Here is a 13,835-nt window from a genome sequence, read left to right as displayed (position 1 = left end):
CCTCTCGATTGACTTCACTCTGAAAGTTGAAGAAAGAAGAAAAAATGAATAAAGGAGGTTGTCTAATTCTCTTCTCCACGCTAGGTTAACCGATGAAATCATTTTTATGCATTATCTATAAAGTGGGCTATGTCGGGTAAAGTATTAAAATATGGGCTATTTTTGATTATGAGATTGGGCCGGCTGAGGTAGAATGTAATTCTTTCTTATTTTTTTGAGACTTGTTTGTCCTTGCATTTTGTAAAAACCTTTTCAACTATCGTTTGTATCCACTTGGGCTTTACTTTAACGTTGGTTTGCGTCTGTTACTAAAGATGAAATATTACAAAAGTACAAGTCAGAGCAAAACGCGGAGAATTGTGATTTATCTACGTATTAGGTCTAGCAGTAAATGGAAACACAAACACCATTGCTCCACGACTTCTCCGGCGACCACCAGCAGCAGCTCATTGGACTCGACGGTGATTACCGGCCCGTTAAAAGCCTGAAACAATGGTGGGCTATCTTCTGGATCGAGACCGTCAAGCTATGGGAGATTGGTGGCCCAATAGCTTTCAATATCCTTTGCGAGTTTGGGATCTATTCCATTACTGTTGCTTTCTGTGGTCATCTTGGTGCTATTGAACTCCCTGCTGTTTCTGTTGCTCAAAATGTCATTGGTACTTTCTCTTTCGGTTTCATGGTTCGTACTACTTTCTCCCCTCTTTTTGCTGTTATTGCTAGAAGATGACATAAATATTCTTTTATGTTTGGGTAGGTCTATTATGATCCTTTGAATATACTCTGAGCGGCTTAGGTCACGTAATTTTGTCAAAAGTATGCACTTTTGGTGTTGCAATTGCTGGGATTAGAGTTAGAGGTGTTTTCATTGTGTTTTGGTTAAATTCTTTTTATATTGCCCGTTAAAGATAATGACTAGAGTTTGTTAAATATTTGACGACGACTAAAGGTGCACACTTTTGACAAACTAGGACCAAAGCTGCTTAGACTCCTTCTTTGTCATTTTATATATACTGTTATTGCACAAATTATTTATGTAATGTTAGAGTCTTATTTGGGTATTTGTACAATATTTCTGTAGTTGGGCATGGGAAGTGCTTTGGAGACACTGTGTGGACAGGCGTTTGGTGCTGGGCAAATACACATGCTTGGCGTGTACACGCAGCGCTCGATGATTATTCTACTATTTAGTACATTCATTCTGTTGCCAATTTATATTTTTGCGACACCAGTACTTAAGCTTCTAGGCCAAGAACATGATATTGCTGTACTTGCTGGGAAATTTGCCATGTTAACAATCCCTGAGTTGTATTCCCTGGCGATCACTGTTCCCACCTCAAAATTTCTGCAAGCCCAGAGTAAAGTTTGTGTTGTGGCTTCTATTGGATTTGTGGCTCTTTTACTCCATGCTGTTCTGCTATGGTTATTCATATATGTATTTCACTGGGGTACAAATGGGGCTGCTTTAGCCTTTAATGTTACAGGTTGGGCCAACGCAATGGCTCAATTTGTTTACGTAGTTGTTTGGTGCAAGGATGGGTGGACGGGATGGTCCTCGTCGGCATTCAATGAGATTTGGGCCTTTGTTAGACTCTCGGTTTCATCGGCAGTTATGCTATGCCTTGAAATATGGTACATGATGAGTATCATTATCCTCACAGGACATCTCAAGAATGCAGTTACTTCTGTTGGATCCCTCTCTATTTGGTGAGTTTGGTGTCTTGGCTTTTTTCTTTTAATAATGGTGGTTTTCACCCAGTTTATGCACACCTCGACTATTCCAGAGGAATCTCGTTTCTGACTCTGCCTACCAAAGCTAAGGTAGATGCAAAGATAACACCTTGCATAGCATCACATGTAGTCAACATTTTTAGTGTAGGATGATTAACTGTATAATGCTTAAGCTCGTTATAATGAAGTTTAACATTCACTTAGGCTAGTGAAGTTTTATCAATAGATGATTAATTTGTCTAGAGTACTGAATTTTAAGCTTAGCTGTTTATTTGATTGAATTCAACAACTAAATTGGCCTGTGTAAAGTCTGTGGCTTTGTGAATAGCTGTTGATGAAATGAAATATTGTTAGCTTTATTTACCAACTTGTGAGTTATGTCTCATTTTTTTATTTTATTTTTTCCAGCATGAATGTTGATGGATGGGAAGCAATGTTGTTCATTGGAATCAATGCTGCCATAAGGTAATTAAGTCTTAATGCTTGTAAAAGATGGTCTTTATTTGTTTGTGAATTTGTGCTAATATATTGTTGCTTTCTCAGTGTTCGTGTCTCAAATGAGCTTGGGCTAGGGCGTCCCAGGGCTACCAAATATAGCGTAATTATCACAGTGTTTCAATCACTCCTCATTGGGATAGTCTGCATGATTTTAGTATTGGCAGTAAGAAATCATCTGGCCATTCTTTTTACCAACAGCAAGGATTTGCAGCGAGCTGTTGCTGATCTTGCTTGGCTCCTTGGAATAACAATGCTTCTTAACAGTGTTCAGCCTGTAATATCAGGTATTCTTTTCATTCCATTTTACTGTTCTATGGTTAAAAGTGTCTTGTGTCTTTTATAGTCCTTATTGTGATCTTGTTGGGGCTATTCTGTCATTTGCAGGTGTTGCTATTGGAGGTGGATGGCAAGGTCTAGTGGCTTATATCAATTTGGGATCTTACTATGTCTTTGGTATTCCTCTAGGATACATTCTTGGTTATGTCGCTAACTTCGGAGTTGTGGTAAATAAACTCTTGTTCTGAATGTTAAATATCTTAAGTACATCAAATTTTAATCTCACTCTTTATTTGTAAGCATCTTTTTGTAGGAAACTATTGGTGATGAATAGAGACGCTACGTTTAGTGTCTCTAAAGTTTTGACAGAATTTTAACTTTATCCCAATTTTGGATTTTATCTTGCAGGGTCTATGGGGAGGAATGATAGCTGGACTTGCTTTGCAGACACTGCTACTCTCATTTGTACTCTACAGAATCGATTGGAATAAAGAGGTAAGTGAAACAATTAGCGATTTTTGTCCAATTAAACTGAAAGAAATCTTGCTTGATAATTTTTACTTCATTCTTGGTTGGAATCAGCTGCCTCTGTACAATGATTAACCTATAGAGGACAGAGGATTTTTGTTTTTACTTTCAAATTTTGTTTGAAGATCATTGCAATAAGGGAGTTGTTCAACTACTGCAGAGTTTTCTATTCCTCCTCTTTTCTTTGAAAATTAAATATAAAGCGATACTAGCTAAATATTTTGTGTGTCATGCATTCTTGTTTAACCTTTCCTTTCAGTATGAATTAGTCTTGTGTTGTGATTTGTAACAAGAAAATGGAAATGCAGGTTGAGCTATCGGCAGAGCGCATGCGCAAGTGGGGAGGTCAAGTCTTTGATGCTGAAAAACTTCTTATTACCGAGCCTATGAAGGGCTTACCTTAAGAGTAAGATTTTGTGGTGACATCAGAGGATGAAGAGTCTTCAGTTTTTGTTGTTGGAACCAGTTAATGATTTTGGATAGAATCCACATCTAGTGAGTGAATGAAGTGGAGTCTAAATCCATGTCAGATGCCAAGGTGGACGACAACGAGGCCATAACGGGAAATTAGGAGGTGCACACGGTTAAAATACCCTTAGAAAAGGCTAACAAATTTTGTATGAGACCCGAGTTAAAATATACTCTTCGCATTGTAAACTGGGGATTGCAATGAGCTGTTAGTTTTAATAGGAACGTAGCTGCAATTTAGAAGTTTAGGATAGATGTTCGTTATGATCTTTCTCCCTTATCTGTAACCCTGTAGTTTCAGCTTATCAATTAATAACAAAGTCCCCTTAATTTAGCCCCAAATTTTCTGGTCTCTCTGTGTTCGTTACATTACATTTTCCTATGACCCACTCCCTCTGTCCAACAACAGCAACACCATCCCATTGGAATCCCATAAGTGGGGTTTGGGGAGGGTAATGTGTACGCAGACCTTACGCCTACTCTAGGAAGGTAGAGGTTGTTTCCGAAAGACCCTCGGCTCGAGAGAAAGAATAGAAACGAGTAAATGATCCAAACCCCATTTTCCGTCTTCACTGTAGTTGACAGGAAAAAGTTCTACCTGTAGTATTGGCTAATTAACTTTCAAGGTGACATAGTAAGTTAGCCCCAAGAAGAGAAATTAACATGAAAGAGGAGGTTCCCAAATTGCTGAAGTTTTGACTTTTGCTTAGGAATTTATATCTATACTATATTAAAAGCACGAAGACCTTTAGCGAAATATTGTACGTTTTTTTTATCCTTTAAAAACAAATTTCACAATGGATAAAATTGTAATTTAAGTTACTCTCCTAAAACTTAGGACTTTGAAATCAATTAAAGTTTTGCATATCAAATTTTTCCTTATTAAACTAGATAAGAAAAAGATGCATTAATATTAAGTCTACCTTGTATAAATTGTACTAATTGAAAATATATCCTTGGTGTAATACTTCTAAAATCAATACTTTATACGGTGCCTGATCTCTAATTAAATTGTAATATTAGGACATAAAATCACATAATAAATTAAAATTGTTTAATATGTACTATAACATCTAAATTACATGTCAACGTGGATCAATAACGTGTAAATTACAATTCGAAGTGGAACAATACATTTTAAATTTTAATCATACAAAACTAATAATCCATGTTCAATTAAACTAAAATGATTATTTGATAGCATATTTAATTATACTAAATTGTACAAGCTTAAATCGATATTATAAAGGCATGAAACCTCTATGAAAAATATTACTTGATTTTTTTATCCTTAAATGTTTTTTATATTGAATAATATAATTTAAATATTTTACTAATATCCAGCACTTTAAAATTAATTAATATTTTCCTTATATATTAAATCTTTTTCATAATAATTTGTTCGACCTATTAAATTTTCATGTTTGAGTAATAATTATTTTTTCACACACGTTTCGACAAAGTTATGTAAATCATAAATCTATTTTCTTTATATCTCAGCAACCAAAACCTTACTAGCTTGGTAACAATGAAACTTTTGAAGAGAGATAAATTGAAAATACATAAAATATATTATATTTATGTCATTTGAAAAAAACTTAGAGAATCGTAAAAGAAGTATAGCTAATGAAACTTATTTGTGTATTCTCGAATGAACTTGAGAATAGTTTTGGGAAAAAAATATTTGAAAATTTCTTAAATCTCAAGGCTATATATTCTTTACTGAAACAAAAAATGAAGCACAATAACTTGTGAAATTTAACTAATAAAAATATATACAAAAATAAAATTTAAGGTGAATATATTAAATAATTGAGGATTTCTATGAACAAAGTTTTTCCTTTATTAAGTTAGCTATATAAGATCAATATTCATTAATTTCAGAGACTTACATTTTATTTTATAATTCAATACAATTTAAAAATATAAATATGTGATTTTCTTACCAAAAATTACTTTTTAAAATAGGAAACACACGCAACGAGCGTACATATTCGATATATATATATATATATAGGCCCTTAGCGAAATGTCGTTTTCTTTTTTACCCTTTAAAACAGCTTTTACAATAGAAAAATTATAATTTAATTTACTCTCCTAATATTTAGGACTTTGAAATTAAAGTCCTAAATAACTTGTGAAATTCAACTGATAAAATTATAAAATTAGAACAAATTTTAAGGTGAATATCAATTTCAGAAGCTTACATTTTATTTTATAATTTAAAAATATATGTAATTTCTTACAAAAAATGATTTATTAAGACAAAAAACACGCGCAACGTGTGTATCCTAACAGACTAGTAGCGAAAAAATAATCTTTTGTGTAAAATTTAGATTTTTATGTTTTTCAACATATAAAACTTAACATTTTTCAGGCAGCGTTTGTTTTCAATTTTTCTGTTTCGCATATCTAGTAGTATGAAAAAACTTAAGCGGAAATTTATGTATGCCAGATAACATGTGATATAAGAATAGTGAGATTAATAATACATGGATTAAAGCAACAATATGACCAAAATAACCCTTCATCCAATACTTTAATGAGACTTTAAAAAAAAGATATTCTGTTAAGATACTTAGCTTAAAGTAACGATATAAAATAAGGAAAAACAAGAGATATATAGAGAAATTGAGAGGAGAAATTCTTATTTCTTTCATGTATTCAAGTGTGTAGAATGTTATACCCAAACCCTCTATTTATAGGATGATATTGAGATAATACAAAGGGATGCCATGAACATGGTAATAACTATTGAGATCATGGGAAAAAGATCATGGAGGAGGTATGAAGGTGTGAGAATTACAACCAAGAGTATGGAAGTAACTTTCTTTACGAGTTTAGACATCCACTACGTAATATAATTCATAACATATTCTAAGATATAGCTCGTATAATAGTTGTGTACAACAAAACAAACACAACCTTAGTTGTCGCTTTTCCTATCCTGTTCCCCTTTTGTTCGTCCGGCCCTGGGAGCATTCTACGGTTTGGGTGATCAATTAAAGACTCCAGGCTTATTTAAAATGCTAGCCTGTTAAGAGATTCATGATGTAACAGAAGTAGGCGGGACATATGATACAAGTATAGTGAAGTTTTAACTACAGCACATCAGAAGCTTTTGTTGAAAAGATTCTTCCTTGATCTTGTAATACAAGTTCGTTAATAATAGACAGAGCACAAGAAGTGCACTATTTCACTACCAAAGACAGGTCATAGTGAAGAAATATAAACAAAGCAGAAAGGAGATAGAACCAAACATATATGAACAATAACATAGAGAACCAAAATCTCATTACACATCCATCAAAAATATAATGTTGACACTAGCTTACTGAGTGTTTTAAAAACCTCCTACCATAAAACTGACACTAACAAACAGCATGAGCTTAAATCATCTAGGCACCAGCCTTCTGCTTCTTTGGCACCCGATAGGCACCCACAACACAGGCGTGGTCCCTTTCAAAGGGTTCAAGGGTGACCTGCTCCATAGGTTTAAACTGCTCTGCTTGTAGCTTTTTCACTTCCTGAGCAAATACAGCCTCAGCTGGCACTGTTGAATCTATGCAGTTGGCCTAGAAAAAAATACAGGGGAAATTTGTCAACTATAGAGAAGAAAAGAAGAGAAAACAAAATCAACAGAAAAATGGAAGAAACTAAGGAACAAGTGGCACTGTAAGAATCTATTTACATCAGCATAAATCGAGCAGTGGCCAAAGTAGTATAGTACAAACCTTGATTGATATAACAAAGTGACCTCCAGCTTTCAAGAAGTATGATGCATTCAGAGCTAAAATTCTTGCCTGTAAACAAATTATCTTATTTAAACATTGGTATAGAATTCATACAATATACTGCTTGCTGCCGGACAAGAATGGAAGGGAATATATCCTAAACAAACAATTCAAAGGAAACCACAGTTTCTTCCTTTTATGGATAAATCTCCAGACTGTAGGCCCCAAAGACAAATAGATACAAAATTTACTCTTCCTGGTAAGGCAAATACAATAGGTTTTAAGAAGAAACTTAAGGCAAATAAAAAGTAAACCAGATACAATAACAACTAATTAACATGATTTAACTCATAAATGCTTGTTGATACAAGAAAAAACAATTCTTATTACAAAATCAACAAGAATTACTTGTGCAAAAAGAAGTATGAAACTGTTGTAGTGTTTCATTTTCTTTAAGCAGGAACAAAGAGAAAGAACGTAAAGTTATTCTTTTAAAAGAAAGGGATGGAAAGTAATGCTGAAACTAAGAAATCAAATATGGAATAAATAATACAGCATCAGAAACTCGGTTTTTGCATCACCCATAATGTCTTGAAGGGGAATCCGAGTAAATCATCATCTGCATTCCATTTCAATATAAGAGCAAAAGGACAAGAAAATTCAAAGATAAAGAAACAATTTTTTTAAAGTAAAAGTTTCTTGAGCAAAAAAACAAAAATTTAAAGATTGGGCAGGAAATTCAAAGAGCATTAGACATTTCTTTGTTAAAGAAAAGCACTACAAGGAGCAAAAGCAGCCACAAACCTGCAGGTTCCTTGAAGAAAAAGAAGAAGGATAGCCAAAACAATGATTGAAAAAGACAGACCAGTCGAACTCCACACTCAACCAAAAGGACAGACAACATAATTTTCTCTTAAAGAAAAAATGATAATGCAAAAATAATATCAATGAAATATAAATCTACAGCAAATGAAGATCATGCACTCAGAGATCGATTGACTACTATTGCACATCTATGGCCATAAAAGTCAAACCTGATCAGGCTGAGCAACATCAGAAAATATCACATCCACCATTCCGACAAGCATTCTGTATTTTGCTGGGTGTCTAGCATCCTCAATAATGGGGATAACATTAGTGCGTTTCTTAGCCATGTTTACCAAGTCCCTTCCACTTCTGTGAGAAAATTCAACTGCATATACCACCCCACCCTGCAAAAGAAAAGAGAAATTAGTAAATACGAGCACATTCATCAACTATATATGGGAATTTGTTATAATAAATAGTATGTGCATAGACACTTACAGGACCAACAAGATCGGAAACATGAGACACTGTGGTTCCTGATGCAGCTCCAAGGTAAAGGACCTTAGCACCAGGTTTCTGGAACAAATTCAATATTGAAAGAAGAATGTTAATATAGAAACAAGAAAAAGTGTCAAGCACCTTAGTAGAAAAGAAACAAACTTACTATCCAGATATCATCAACTCCTCCAAGAACTGCAGCTGCTAACTTAGAACGGAAGGGATTCCACACTCTATATTCAACCTTTGTTCCATCTTCATTCTAAGGATAAAATAATAACATAAGTCAACAACGTGTACATTATAGAAATAGTAAAGCTGATTAGTTCTGAAATGCAGAGTTCAATAAGTTTTTACTTTATAGAATTATTTAAGCTGGTTAATTCTGAAATACAAAGGTTAATAAGCTTTTACTATATTATATTCACAAATGTCTAACAAGTAGAACAGAACTTCATGGCAGGTCATGTAAATAATGTAAACGAGATGGGTGGAACAAGGGCAAATCAAAACGTTACACTTATTTGCACCTTACAATCAATACATTATACTTCGTTGTTCCTTCTTCCAAGTTGAAAACATCAGCAAAAGACCATTTGAGTTACATTTAAACTTGATCTGTAAATTGATTGGGACAAGTCACAGTCCATAAAAGGCCCAATCATAAACTTTTATCAACAAATCTTTACTTTAGACTCATATTTCCACTTTATTTCCAAATTAATATCACTAAGCTTATAGCAAATCCAAGAAAGATTCAGCCTTTGAATCATTTACTAAGAATCATCTAAACTTATGCACACATAAAAACAATTTTTGAACTAAAGACAACGCAAAAGCAAATGTTATTAACCTGAACAGAGATTCTCTTCTCATTGTAGACAGCTTCACCGGGCACTAAATTCTTAGTACAAAGAGCATCCTCCTTACCCTTAGCAATAAACACACCTCCATGTCTATGTGGCTCCACCATTACCTTATTACCACCCTTAAACCCACCTCCACGTCCTCCCCTTCCTCCGCCTCTTCCTCCGCCTCCTCTACCTCCTCCTCCTCTTCCTCCGCCGCGCTTCATTGCACTTCCTCCACCACCTCTACCGCCGCCAAAACCACCTCTGCCACCTCGTCCTCCTCTTCCTCCACCATCTCCTCTACCACCCCTGAATCCACCACCTCCACGACCTGCAAAACGAGGAAGTGAACCAACCATATATTAGAACAGAAACAAATACTGATATTACTACGTTAGACCTAATTACCTAGAGCAAGATATTCATACCTCTAGTTGGTGCAACCATGGCTGCTGCTGCTGCAACTTTGTTGACTGTAGTAAGAGAGTGGAGCAGAAAAGTACGCTATAGAACCCTAAGGCTGAGTGGCGTTCTCAAGTCGAGGGGGGACTTTTTATAATGATAAATCAGGGTTTAGGGTTTTGCGAGTTGAAAAAATGAGACGAGTTGGGCTACTGGGCCGGCAAGTTTATTCATATTGGGCCGATACTCCTCTCCCTTTGGTAACTGAGAGGAAAAGTACACAAATAGCAGCCCGTCCAAGCTCATTTAAGAAATTTTTACTGAGTTATACTACTTTTGAAACTTGGTTACCGTCACTATTAAAGTTTTAACTTAATTACAATTTTATATATAATTTTATAATTATATATAAATTAGTATTAAATAAATATTCCTTTATATTAGAATTGAAAGTGAGTATCAGTTCTCCTTCTCTATTCTTTTCAGAATTTTGTTCCTTCAATTTTCATTGCATTTATCTCTTTTTTCAGGGAATTCATTAATGAATTTCAATCGTTTTACTATAGGGTTTTAACTTAGTAATTTTATTTCATGTTACGAAATTTGTGTTTGAATTAAAGTTATCATTCCATAAATTTTGATGGTATTTTGACTCTCCACCATTGACAGCTATTAAAAAGTTTTGAAGCTTTGAATTCGAATTCGGATTTTCAAAAATATTATTTGTTTGGATTGAGTGTTGTTGCAAATGATAGGTAAAGGATTTAAACAATAGATCTTTGTGGTCCGCCCCTTCCCGTATCCCGCACATAGTGGGAGCTTAGTGCACCGGATTGGGTGTTGTTGCAAATGATTGGGAATATTTTTTTTGGAGTTTATATCTCAATTTTGAGAATTTTTGGTGAAGACTAGAATTGATTTTAGCTGGATTACAGATTGAAAGAAGAAGAAGAAGAAGAAGAAGAAGAAGAAGAAGAAGAAGAAGAAAAAGCAGAAGACATGATATGCAATATACATAGATTTGTATTAAAATTGTATTAAAGTTATATTATAGATGTATATATATATATATATATGTACAACTGATATTTGGTGTAAAAAACAGAAATTCAAGCAAGTAAAGAAACTGAATTGTTTTCTTGATTTCAATTCATCTCCGAAAACAAAAAATTCTCCAATTTCATCCATCGAAACTCTAACTCGAAAATCTGTAATTAATACACTCTGTTTCATGAATTTGAAACAAAAAAGAAGAAGAAACAGATAGAAAACAATAAAATTCCCCAATTTCACCCATCAAAACCCTAACTCGAAAATTTCCGATTCTTCTGTGGGTTAATTGATATTAAAGAGTAAGAGATTTAGTTCAAGAGATTTAAGAGAGAAAGTAGAAAAATTCGCACAAATCACAGGTACAAACACAACTCACAGGCCAACAACTAAGGAGTAAAGGTGATACAGAGCAATAATCGAGCAAAATAACTTTGAATCAAATTCAAATCAGAACTTCAGAAAGAAAGTTTTACCTGATTTCGAATTGGTCTTGTGATGGATCGTTTCTCTGCTGCTTTTTTTTTTGGTGTCTACTTTGCTAAGGAATATATTGAAAGATAAGAAAAGCATATATGTGGGAGTAGCCAAAAATGTACACGTATATCTGCAGAGAGCACAAAAGGACACGTATAGAGCTAATCTATACTATATTAAAAGCACGAAGGCCCTTAGCGAAATGTCGTTCGTCTTTTTTACCCTTTTAAAATAGAGTTCACACTAGACAATATAGTCATTTTAATTATTTTCCTTATACTTAGGAATAGACATTTATTTATTTTCCTAATATTTAGGAATAAATTTGTGTAATTAGGAAAAATTTATTTTTAGGACACAATGTGTTCTCGCTAGGATTCCTATGCAAACTTCCGATCCCTTCTATCCTATAGTGTGAAACTTTTCCCTCAAGACAACCTTATTTGCATAAACCCTAAGAAGTCTTCTAAAGCATCATGACTTTGGCCTAAACTAAACGGCGAACATATGTACTCTCAAGAAAGTCGGACAGGTACATAGTTAATTTGTTTGATCGTTCCTTTGGTTAATTTTAAGTGTGTACTAAACTATACAATTTTTTTTTTTTAGTTTTGTATAGTTTGTGTATTCTTATATTATTTGTTTAGGTTTGATGTAGTCGATCATTGTAAGCGCAAATCTTTTTTTCTTTTGGTAGGAGAGTCCAACTCTAACACTAAATGCGATGACACATTTCTAGTTTGTCTAGGTTTGATTATTTAGTATTTAGGTTACATTGATGCCTTATTATATTTCGTTGGCTGCAATTTACGGAAGAAGAGGTCATAAGTGAAAGCTCATGTCTCAGAAATCTAACCGCTGAATGGTTATTCAACTATGTTGAGATTTGTACAACAAGAACGATTCTTAGCATTAATAAATTGTAGTTGTAATAATTATATATTTTTTATCCGTGTTGGTAATTTGTATTGGCAGATATTCGGCCATTTTGCGACCAGGGGGTCAACCCCATCACGACCACTTTGTAGTAAATGGTCAACGCTGCTGACTCTTAACTTATGACAGTTGTGCTTAAAACAAACGAGGGGACGTCTCCACAACAAAAGGAGGGGCCCATTCGTGACAAGATGAAAAAGCCTGAGGCTATAAATACCAAGAGAGAGAACCTCCCAAGGGGGGCTTCTTCCGGGACACAACCCTGAATATTCCAGAAATAGAAAGATATACTCCATAAGTGGAGCAAGAAACAAGATCAATGTATGATCCTGAACCTCTTCAAGGAGAGGCAGGTCAAGTCATCTTGATGAATAAAATCCCATTTATATTGTTTTATAATTGATTATTTCTGTGTTTCAAGTTGGTCTTCTAATTCCGCGATTAATTATGATTGGCTATGATTTACCCTTTGATTCATTTTGATTGTTTTCGCTTACAAAGTAATTAATATCTTTTGAGGCGAACAATTTGGCGCCATCTGTGGGGATTTTCTAGCGAAATCACATAGTTTCTTCCTGGAATCGAAGCCAAAGGAACGTCAAAAAAAGAAGAGAAGAAAGCAATCCAACTCAGACAGACCAGAAGAAGCACATCAAGCACGTAATACTCGAATGCATCAAAGGAAACTGAGATCCGAAAACAACCAAACAAGAGGAAGAAGCCCCTCTCCCTCAGAACAAAAGTATGAGGCATTTCCTTCAGCCCTAATACGGTGTCAAGCCGAAAACCAGCACAGGGCTGTCTCAAGCCAGAACCGGGACTCAGGCCAAGTGCCTTCGCCATCAGAATATATCCGGTTCGACCTCAGTCGAACCGGGACTCAGGCCAAGTGCCTTCGCCATCAAAATATATCAAGTTCGACCTCAGTCGAACCGGGACTCAGGCCAAGTGCCTTCGCCATCAGAATATATCAGGTTTGACCTCAGTCGAACCGGGACTCAGGCCAAGTGCCTTCGCCATCAAAATATGTCAAGTTCGACCTCAGTCGAACCAGGACTCAGGCCAAGTGCCTTCGCCATCAAAATATATCAGGTTCGACTGAGTGCCTTCGCCATCAAAATATATCAAGTTCGACCTCAGTCGAACCGGGACTCAGGCCACGTGCCTTCGCCATCAGAATATATCAGGTTCGACCTCAGTCGAACCGGGACTCAGGCCAAGTGCCTTCACCATCAAAATATATCAAGTTCGACCTCAGTCGAACCGGGACTCAGGCCATGTGCCTTCGCCATCAAAATATATCAGGTTCGACCTCAGTCGAACCGGGACTCAGGCCACGTGCCTTCGCCATCAGAATATATCAGGTTCGACCTCAGTCGAACCGGGACTCAGGCCAAGTGCCTTCGCCATCAAAATATATGTTCGACCTCAGTCGAACCGGGACTCAGGCCAAGTGCCTTCGCCATCAGAATATATCAGGTTCGACTGAGTGCCTTCGCCATCAAAATATATCAAGTTCGACCTCAGTCGAACCGGGACTCAGGCCAAGTGCCTTCGCCATCAAAATATGTCAAGTTCG

At 35.4% G+C, this 13,835-nt stretch overlaps 2 protein-coding genes across 2 annotated transcripts; one reads left to right on the top strand and one right to left on the bottom strand.

The window, feature by feature from the left end:
• Positions 288 to 3,853, top strand: LOC109223452 (protein DETOXIFICATION 35-like). The gene is made up of 7 exons (XM_019387765.1): positions 288 to 682; positions 1,082 to 1,707; positions 2,140 to 2,196; positions 2,275 to 2,513; positions 2,614 to 2,732; positions 2,914 to 3,000; positions 3,342 to 3,853. The coding sequence occupies exons 1-7, from the start codon at positions 392 to 394 to the stop codon at positions 3,435 to 3,437; spliced, it is 1,515 nt and encodes a 504-aa protein (XP_019243310.1). The 5' UTR covers positions 288 to 391; the 3' UTR covers positions 3,438 to 3,853.
• LOC109223451 (mediator of RNA polymerase II transcription subunit 36a-like) lies at positions 6,749 to 9,929 on the bottom strand. The gene is made up of 7 exons (XM_019387764.1): positions 9,820 to 9,929; positions 9,394 to 9,722; positions 8,707 to 8,802; positions 8,541 to 8,618; positions 8,270 to 8,446; positions 7,236 to 7,304; positions 6,749 to 7,076 (listed from the first exon to the last, which is right to left on the bottom strand). Exons 1-7 carry the CDS (start codon positions 9,836 to 9,838, stop codon positions 6,900 to 6,902), a joined length of 945 nt encoding a protein of 314 aa, XP_019243309.1. The 5' UTR covers positions 9,839 to 9,929; the 3' UTR covers positions 6,749 to 6,899.

This window comes from Nicotiana attenuata, chromosome 3, assembly GCF_001879085.1.
Source record: "Nicotiana attenuata strain UT chromosome 3, NIATTr2, whole genome shotgun sequence".
NCBI classification, from domain to species: domain Eukaryota; kingdom Viridiplantae; phylum Streptophyta; class Magnoliopsida; order Solanales; family Solanaceae; genus Nicotiana; species Nicotiana attenuata.
Note: the sequence above shows the minus strand (reverse complement) of the source record. Positions and strands in the feature narration are given on the sequence as shown.

What these genes read in the sequence shown, in the direction of transcription:
- LOC109223452 (XM_019387765.1), top strand. Translation starts at nt 392, where the DNA reads ATGGAAACACAAACACCATTGCTCCACGACTTCTCCGGCGACCACCAG. An exon ending in CTTTCTCTTTCGGTTTCATG is followed by an intron (nt 683 to 1,081) that starts GTTCGTACTACT and finishes ATATTTCTGTAG; the next exon opens with TTGGGCATGGGAAGTGCTTT. An exon ending in TCGCTAACTTCGGAGTTGTG is followed by an intron (nt 2,733 to 2,913) that starts GTAAATAAACTC and finishes TTTATCTTGCAG; the next exon opens with GGTCTATGGGGAGGAATGAT.
- LOC109223451 (XM_019387764.1), bottom strand. An exon ending in GAGTTGATGATATCTGGATA is followed by an intron (nt 8,619 to 8,706) that starts GTAAGTTTGTTT and finishes AATTTGTTCCAG; the next exon opens with AAACCTGGTGCTAAGGTCCT. An exon ending in ACTTTGTTATATCAATCAAG is followed by an intron (nt 7,077 to 7,235) that starts GTTTGTACTATA and finishes ATTTTTTTCTAG; the next exon opens with GCCAACTGCATAGATTCAAC.